General features: G+C 33.7%; 1 protein-coding gene across 2 annotated transcripts; it reads left to right on the top strand.

Moving 5' to 3' along the window:
- The first annotated feature begins 4705 nt into the window (after positions 1-4705).
- LOC112741966 (uncharacterized) lies at positions 4706-7818 on the top strand. 2 transcript variants are annotated; one of them, XM_025791163.3, is made up of 6 exons: positions 4706-4947; positions 5432-5656; positions 5956-6132; positions 6235-6459; positions 6605-6733; positions 7324-7818. In XM_025791163.3, the coding sequence occupies exons 1-6, from the start codon at positions 4870-4872 to the stop codon at positions 7555-7557; spliced, it is 1068 nt and encodes a 355-aa protein (XP_025646948.1). In that variant the 5' UTR covers positions 4706-4869; the 3' UTR covers positions 7558-7818. The 2 variants fall into 2 exon arrangements, with proteins under 2 accessions (XP_025646948.1, XP_025646949.1); XM_025791164.2 differs by having other exon boundaries at positions 4900-5096.
- The last annotated feature ends 823 nt before the right edge of the window (positions 7819-8641 follow it).

The following is an 8641-nucleotide window of genomic DNA, read 5'->3' as shown; positions in this document are numbered from 1 at the left end:
CGGTGAGATTGTGGATATGGTGACAGAGCGGAGTATGGTTCGTTCCTTGTTTATTTCTGTTTTACTTCTGTCATAGTATTCTCTCACCTTTTGTATATATATCTTTATGGCCTTAGAGGCTTATTTGAGCGATAGGTTGTATAAGCTGTTTTAATTCTAAAACTTTGTATCTTTCTATTTGTAATTAGTCGGCTTAAACTCTCCAAGCTGCGGCTAGTCCTCTATTCTTATATTTATATATGTTTTATTCTCTTGTATCTATATCTTGTATCTTATGCGTTAGCTTCGTGTGAACGTTTCACGCTTTTGTAATCCTATTTTTGAGCTTAATCCTTCATCAGGCTTCTAGAATATAATATTCCCTTCTAAATATAAATATGTATAAGCCTTAGGACTGTCGTAACCTCTGATTAACCTTTGTTTTATGGCTAGAGGTAAGGCTTAGGGTAATTAGGGTGTTACAAATCTCATCTGTCGGTTATATAGCCAAATCCGACATGTCTGGTAGTGAACCCTAGATAAAATATCAAATACGGAGCAAGTGGGACCAAACCGCAACTCTTGCATCTTACTCATGTACTTGAGCAAGGGGACAATCTCACCCTTAACTCTTACCCAGGAAATGTTACAATTCTCAACCCGGAGTAAGTGGCGACAGAACTCAACCCTTGCCTCTTACTCGGAGTCTTGAACTCTTACCCGGAGCAAGTGGATAAGACCACTGCATCTTACCTGGCTTCTTAACTCTTACCCGGAGCAAGTGGATAACACTTTACCCGAAGCCTTAACTCATCCCTGGAGCAAGTGGACAATACCACTGCGTCTTACCCGAAGTCTCAACTCATACTCGGAGTAGGTGGATAACACCCCTGCATCTTATTCGGTCACATACCTCAATATCATTCAATTCATTCAAATATCATACTTTAATATCAATCTTCATCATCCTTCATTCAAATTCAATCATCAATCCATCTCTCATTCAATTTGTAATTCATCATTATCATCATCATATTTATCAATCACTTCTTATTTAACATCACCAACACTTTATTAATTCAGTTATCTCTTCGCATATCCCCCCAATATCCCCTTAACTTATTTAACATATTCACCCTCGTTCTAAGGTTTAGAAACTCGCTAACAGATCCTAAATAGGGGGTTAAAGAGGTTTGGAAAGTTAGAAGATAGGTTTAAATTTCAAAACACAACTTTTTTCCAAAAAAGGGTGGTCATGCGTACGCATGCCACACTATGCGTACGCACGGGTGTAATCCTGACAAACTCGCATACATGAGCACCTCCCGCATACACGGGTACTCAAAACAGAAGGAGTGCCTTGCGTACGCGTGAACATCATCGCGTACATGTAACTTTAAAACTTGGCTTTTCATGCGTACGCATGATTGTGAGATTTGGAAAAGTCACGTACGCATCCACCTCATGCGTACGCATGCATCATTTTTCTCAGAAAAAACTGTTAAGTCTGCAGAATTCCATTTTACACACCCAACTTCGAACATGCATAACTTTTTTGTTAAAAATAATTTTTTATCTGTCCTTCAAACGTTATAAACTTCACGGACCCAATTTTCATTCAAAATAAGTTTCATAAAATTTGGGAGTCCGGAAGCCATGTTATGCCCCGCCGAAGTTGGTCAAAAATCATGTTCTTACCAAAAACTCAATTTTCAAGTTTTCCAAACTTTCCGAACCCAAATCAACACAAATTGTATCTACACAATATCACACACTTATTATCAATTTTTCAATCATCCTAATATATAAACTGATTAATTTCCTCAATCACACCAAACACCTAATTTATCAAATTCTCATTATCAACTCATCATCATCATACTCATTACACACATACATATACATTTATTCCATTAAAAATCCAACCATTCAAACATTCAATTCAATTACACAAACCCGCCATCCCTCCTCAACACATCAATAATCATCATTATTCTATACTCATCAAACACATGATTCAACACATACCAACTCATTCACCCTTCATACACAAATCATATACCGCTTAGACAATTCAACAATCATTCATTCAGTTTATCCCTATCTTAAGGTCTTCTAGCCTAAGTTTTCACATGACATTAAACATTAACTACGAGAAACCAAAACTATACATTGGCTGATTTCTCCCCAAGCTTAAACACCTCAATTCAAGCCTCCAGGGTTCTAAATCAAGTGCTATAAGTTCCATCCACCAAAGCTTGATTTCAAGCATTCCAATTCACCGATTCAACTTCTAATTTAACATAAATCCAATCTAATTCCATGAAATTCACCAAATTAATAACCAGGGTTCACATAAAGGGGATAACCACAAGGGTTTAGAGTTTTCTTACCTTATCCATGGATTAATTGGACAAAACCCAACAATTATCCACTGCTAAAGCACGCCTAAACCATCAAAATCACAAAATATCTCAATACCAAAACCCAAATTCGTGGAAAAGGGAAAAAAGAGAACTGGGCACAAAATATCAAATTCCTTACCGAAATTTTGGTATGGTTTTGAAGAAAATTTCGAGACGAATGCGTGGCCGAATTAAGAGATATGGAAGATTAAAGATTGAGAAGGGGTTAGGGTTCTTGATGGCACCCTTTTCCCAAATTCCAGTGTGCTTTATTGTATTTTGGGAGAGGAATGGCTGAGTTGGCTTTATATATGATGGGCCTTGGATTCGGTCTAACTGGTTCGGCCTGTTGGCCCAATTTTGAGCCAAAACCTTTAAAATTAATGTCAAAATTCATATTTTAAATATTTTTACTCTTCTAACTTATCAAATTTAATTTCCTAACTTATTTGAATAATAATTAATTTATCATTTAATTATTTATTAATTTTTAGGGTTTTACTTCCACTATGATTAAACACGGACACAAAAAAATTAGACATTTGTAGCAATAGCCAAAAAAAAATAATTCAACACCTAAATTAAAAACAAAATTTAAAAATAGGGAAAGTAATTTTTACCAAAAAAAAAAAAATACAACAAAAGGGAGATGGGGATACCAAAAGGGGACTATTATTTATTTTATATTCCGTGATCATATCTTAATGCTCATTCTATCTCATAGAAACAACTATAAAAAAAAAGTGACAGTTCTTAGATACAGTACAATTTAAATAGTTATTTTACATTTAATTCAATTAGGATAAAACCCTTCTATCAAATTTGCTTTCTGTTTTTGATAATTCAAATCGGTAGAACTAATTTTTTTTCTTTTTATATATATACAATCACATGCATGCAATATCACTAACAAAGCATAATTCAGAATCATAGGCAACCAACAAGAGTAACAGAATCATGATCAAAAGAAATCATGAAAACTAGAGTAAAATGCAATGGCAGAGTCCTTAAGTAAATATATTTACCTCACCGATGAAATGCTCAGTCACGGCGCCGTCAAACGCCATCAGTCGCATCGTCGACACCAACGTCTTTTTGGGAGTCAAGTTTAGTCAATAAAATTTGGAGGGAGATGGTTAGGATTTCATGTAATTTCAGAAAGGAAAAAAGAGTTTTTGTGTCATGGGGTGAAGATTGATATTATATTCTCCTTAAATCTGTTAAACGACGTAATTTTAGTAGAATTAATAAGGATAGAGTTAGATGAGTTTAATATTTGTCATTCTAAACTAGCACTTAATGTACTATGTAGACATGCTTCGTCAATCTCAAAGACAATTTATTAACAAAAGAATTAATTAATCTCACAGAATTAATTGTAAGAGACCAAAAAAAATTATATTTTTAATAGGAGCCTCATTATCTTTCGGTGTAATTATTAGGACTATTTAAAAAAAATTTTCTCATATATATATATATATATTAAGAGAATAAGTTTTGGCATGCAAAATTTTGGTCTAATAATCATCTTTTATATCTTACAATAACTATATTGAAATTTGAAATTTGACTGATGCTAAATAGTTAACAGAATTCTTAATATTATGTATGTGAAGGAATTTATAATCCTTAAAATTGAAGTTCATTTAGTTTCTTTATTTTATTTATTTATTTTGCTCAGGTATACAACCTCCGCTATGCAGCAAATTTAGGGTTTTTGTTCCACTTAGTCTATAACTCTATATAAATAAAGATATGATTTTATTGCATGGAATTTTAGTTTTTTTTTTTTTTTTTTTTTTGGTGACTGCATGGAATTTTAGTTTAAACTTCATTATTGCTAGTGTAAATAAATATTATTTATTTGTTAATTTTTTATGTCTCATTTTAACTTAATATTTTCTATTTTACTGTATCACTTTCACCTAAATATTTTTAACAGAAACATAAAAAGAAAAAGACTAAAAGAAAACAAAAATCTTGAGAATCTAGATATAAGAAAAAGAATATTATTAAAAAGAAAACATGAATTATAATACAAAGGGCAGTGTTTATTATATTATAATTATAATAGAGGGTCCTAAATTTTCCTATGATTGGACTAATAAAATAGAGAAGGCACTACACCATAATAATTGCAAATCATTCCGGTTGGTCTGTTTACCATCTTCCATAATCACCCACATAACCTCTGGCAATAATTTATAAAAATATTATATACATAAAAAAAAATAAACCATCAAATTAGTTATTTTTAATATATATTTTATATAAATATTTAATTTAGTGACTGATTACCAGCCATCCCCATTACTTAAATCGTCAACCTGTCTTGTGATTTAAGTATAGGCAGCATGCTTTTGTTGACCGTTGATCTGTAATGCATGCTACCCACTCCCTTAGTTAAGGAAAATTTTTTGTTTGTTTCCCTAAGTGTTCCATTATCTTGTAATAATTGATCGATTCATATATTATACTGAAACTAATGTTGTATCCCACAGTAGTGCGCCCCAGCAGCATATACTTTACTCTCTCCCAATTTTCCTTCCACAACTACAACAAGGTACCTTCCTTTCATCTCCAAAGCTTTCTATTGAAATTCATTTTGTTTCATGTTCATGTGATGCATGTCAAAATGGTTCATTGATTCTGCATGTATGGGCTCTGAATAACATTTATAGGCTCCAAATATTGTATATTCTTTTAAGTGAGGTAAGTGATGTGATCACTTCCACTGAAATTTGATTTCAGTTGGTTCTTTCTGCTGGTTACTCTTAGTTGAATTTTGTTTGAAAGAGGGATTTTTTTTTTTTTTCAATTTGGAGTGAGCTGATTAGGAATTCAGGATATTTGTTAGTGAACTAAAGTATGAAAGATTGAAATTACGATTTGTCTTAATTGTTTTTGAATTCATTGAGTAGGGTGGCATGATAAGTGTGCTGAATCAAATTGAAATTTAAAGTGTTTTTTTGCTGAACTAAGTTCTATAGTATTCTTTACTTAGAAGATTTGGCAGTGTGATCCTTTTTACTAAAATATCTGCTTAGTGTATTATTCAAATGGCGCAATCTGCAATCGATGAGGTATCCGACACTGGTGCTTTTGTAAGATCTGCTTCCACATTTCGGCAATTCATTTCGAGGGACCCGAATTCCCAATTCCCAGCAGAGCCAGGAAGGTATCATCTCTATGTATCATATGCTTGTCCTTGGGCTTCCAGGTGCCTTGCTTATTTGAATATCAAAGGGCTTCAGAAAGCTATAAGTTTCTCGGTTAGTAGTCGATCCTTCATGTTGAATTGAATCGAATCATGGTAATCAAACTCGGAGTTCACCTAAACTTGTGGAGCTTACACAAGTTTCGGTGTCCTTGAATTGTAAAGCTTAAGTCATAAACTTATAAGAGTTTTCTTGCAAATAATAGACTTGATTACGGACCTAAACTTGTATACTCTCACAATTAACTCGAGTTTGACACTCTTGAATTGAGTATTTTCAAATTGAAATGAAATAATTACATTAGTTGTGTTCACCAAAGGAGGAATTTCATGTTTGACATGTTCAATTATCAGTCAGTCAAACCCATCTGGGAAAGAACTAAAGAATCAGATGAGCATAAGGGATGGGTTTTTCCTGATTCGAAAACTGAGGTTCTAGGAGCTGAACCTGACCTGTTAAACGGAGCAAAGAGCATTAGAGAACTTTATGAAATTGCAAGTACAAACTACACAGGGAAGTTCACCGTTCCGGTATGTGTTCTCTTTAGTATGAAATAGCTTCTTTCTTGTTTGTGTCATTTGCTTTCTCTGAGCACACTTATATTTTCAAGTGATGGATTTTTATCTGTACAGGTTCTGTGGGATAAGAAACTCAAGACCATTGTTAATAATGAGAGCTCAGAGATAATCCGCATGTTTAACACTGAATTCAATGACATTGCAGAAAATCCCTCCTTGGACTTATATCCAACTGATTTGAGAACCAAAATTGATGAGGCTAATGAGTGGATATATAGTGGAATAAACAATGGTGTTTATAAATGTGGATTTGCAAAGATGCAAGAACCATACAATGAGGTATGTAGCATTGGCTGATTTTCTTTTTTCTTTTTTTCGGTAGCAGCTAATAGTTTAACAGTTTAATGCTTATCTTAATTAAAAGATTGTTATTATTACAATATTACTAAGGAAATTGAAACCGTTTACCCGGTCCTCTCTGCAGGCTGTACAACAATTGTATGAAGCTTTGGACAAATGTGAGAGTATACTAAGCAAGCAGCGATACATATGTGGCAACTTAGTTACTGAAGCAGACATTCGATTGTTCGTCACTCTCATCCGATTTGATGAGGTATAGTGAGTTTATATATGTGTTTATGAATAGGAATTTCTTGATGTTATGCAAATCATCGTCTCGTAGAAACATTACATTGAGTTAGAGACTCCTTCTTGGTAAGAATTGGGGGCCATATCAGACCTAAGCTAGTTTGTGAAGCTTGCATCTAGGTGACTTTTCAAAATCAAATCACTATTAGTTTTAACTTTAAGACCATAAATCTGTTACAAGTGTGGGATTTGTCCTGCTGAATTTCATGTTTGTTGGTTAAAAATCATTATCTCTGGTTTGAGCTCTGAATTTTTCAAAGTTTTGATTCAAGTTGAATGCTAAAAGATGAATGGAGTCATAGATTGCAAAGGAAATGGAACTTCTTAAATATCCTTTTCAAATCATGAATGATTTATACCCCCTCTTATTCAATAGGTCAATAGGTAAGTAACACATCATCAAGAGCTAATCAATGATCAAATATCATTGCTACTAATGTGCCAATTATTTATTAACCTAATGAACCTAGCTTGTGTAGACACGCAAGGATTTCTTCATTTTGCAATATATTTGTTCCAAAACTTTTCAGAGTAATTTGCTTTTGCTGATTGTAGGTTTATGCAGTTCACTTTAAGTGCAACAAGAAGCTACTCCGGGAGTACCCGAACCTCTTCAATTACACTAAAGACATCTTCCAAATTCCCGGCATGAGTAGCACCGTGAACATGGAGCATATAAAGTTGCATTACTACGGAAGCCATCCTTCGATTAATCCATTCGGAATCGTTCCTGCAGGACCAGATATTGATTATTCTTCCCCTCATGACAGAGACAGGTTTTCTGCATAGTCCATGAGAAATTTGGTGTCTCTTTTTAAGTTTCAACACCTTTTCAACGTAAAGGGATGCATACTATGTGTGCCTAGTGCTTTTAAGTGTTAAGCTGCATTTGGAAGGAGGACTGGGAATGAGAGACTGAAACAGAGAGATAGAAATTGAGAAATTGAGACTAAATTAAGTTTTTGTATTGTATTTGGTGTAAAATGTACTGAACTGAGTTATGTCTCAGTATTATGTTTAATTTAAAATAAATATAGAGATTGAAAAGTAGATTTGAAATTTAAAAGTTAAATGAAGATATTTTTTATAAAAAATATTATTAAAGTTTTAATCTCCGTTTTAAAAAATATTATTAAAGTCTCAACTTTCTGGAGGTACTGAAGGGATTGAAATTTTGGGAATGGAGATTGATTCCAATCTTTGATTATCAAATACAATATCGAATTTGAGTTTCCCAATCTCAGTCTTGGCCCCTAACCAAACGCTACCTTAAGGCATTAATAATAAAGAACTTGTTTGCTAGACAGTTTCACTTCTAAAATATTTTTAGTCGCTTAATATTATTTATAATGTTTTAGAGATTATATTAAAAAAAAGTATAGAGAACTAATTAGGAGTGTAGCCAACTTGAGCCAACTTTTTAAATTTTAAGAAACTTTTAAATATCAAAAAATGTGTGCCTAGTACTTATCTGGGCACGTTCTTTGTCTTCTTCTTCCTTTTCTTCTTCTTCTTCCTCCTCTTTTTCTTCTTCTTCTTCGCCAAATCCACCCTCCGCCGCACACACGCAAGGTCGCACCACGACCTTCTTCTGCCGCCTGCACGCCCATCACAAACGAAGCAACACCGCACTACAATCTCCTCCCGCCGACCACTGCAGCTCTCCCACTCGTGATGTGTAGTGCCTTGACCACCGCGGCTCGCCGGCTCCCTCCTCGCATAGTGGAGCCCCGTCAACACCCCTTGAGCTGCTCTGATTGGATATTTTTTTTCTCATAAATTTTGGATGTTTTTTGTTTTTGATGATTTTTTAATAGTTTTAAATGTTTCTTACTTAGTTTTCAGATGTTCTTTTTTTAATTTTTTTATGTTT

This window comes from Arachis hypogaea, chromosome 14, assembly GCF_003086295.3.
Source record: "Arachis hypogaea cultivar Tifrunner chromosome 14, arahy.Tifrunner.gnm2.J5K5, whole genome shotgun sequence".
In the NCBI taxonomy this organism is placed as follows: domain Eukaryota; kingdom Viridiplantae; phylum Streptophyta; class Magnoliopsida; order Fabales; family Fabaceae; genus Arachis; species Arachis hypogaea.
This window is presented reverse-complemented; position numbering and strand designations above follow the sequence as displayed.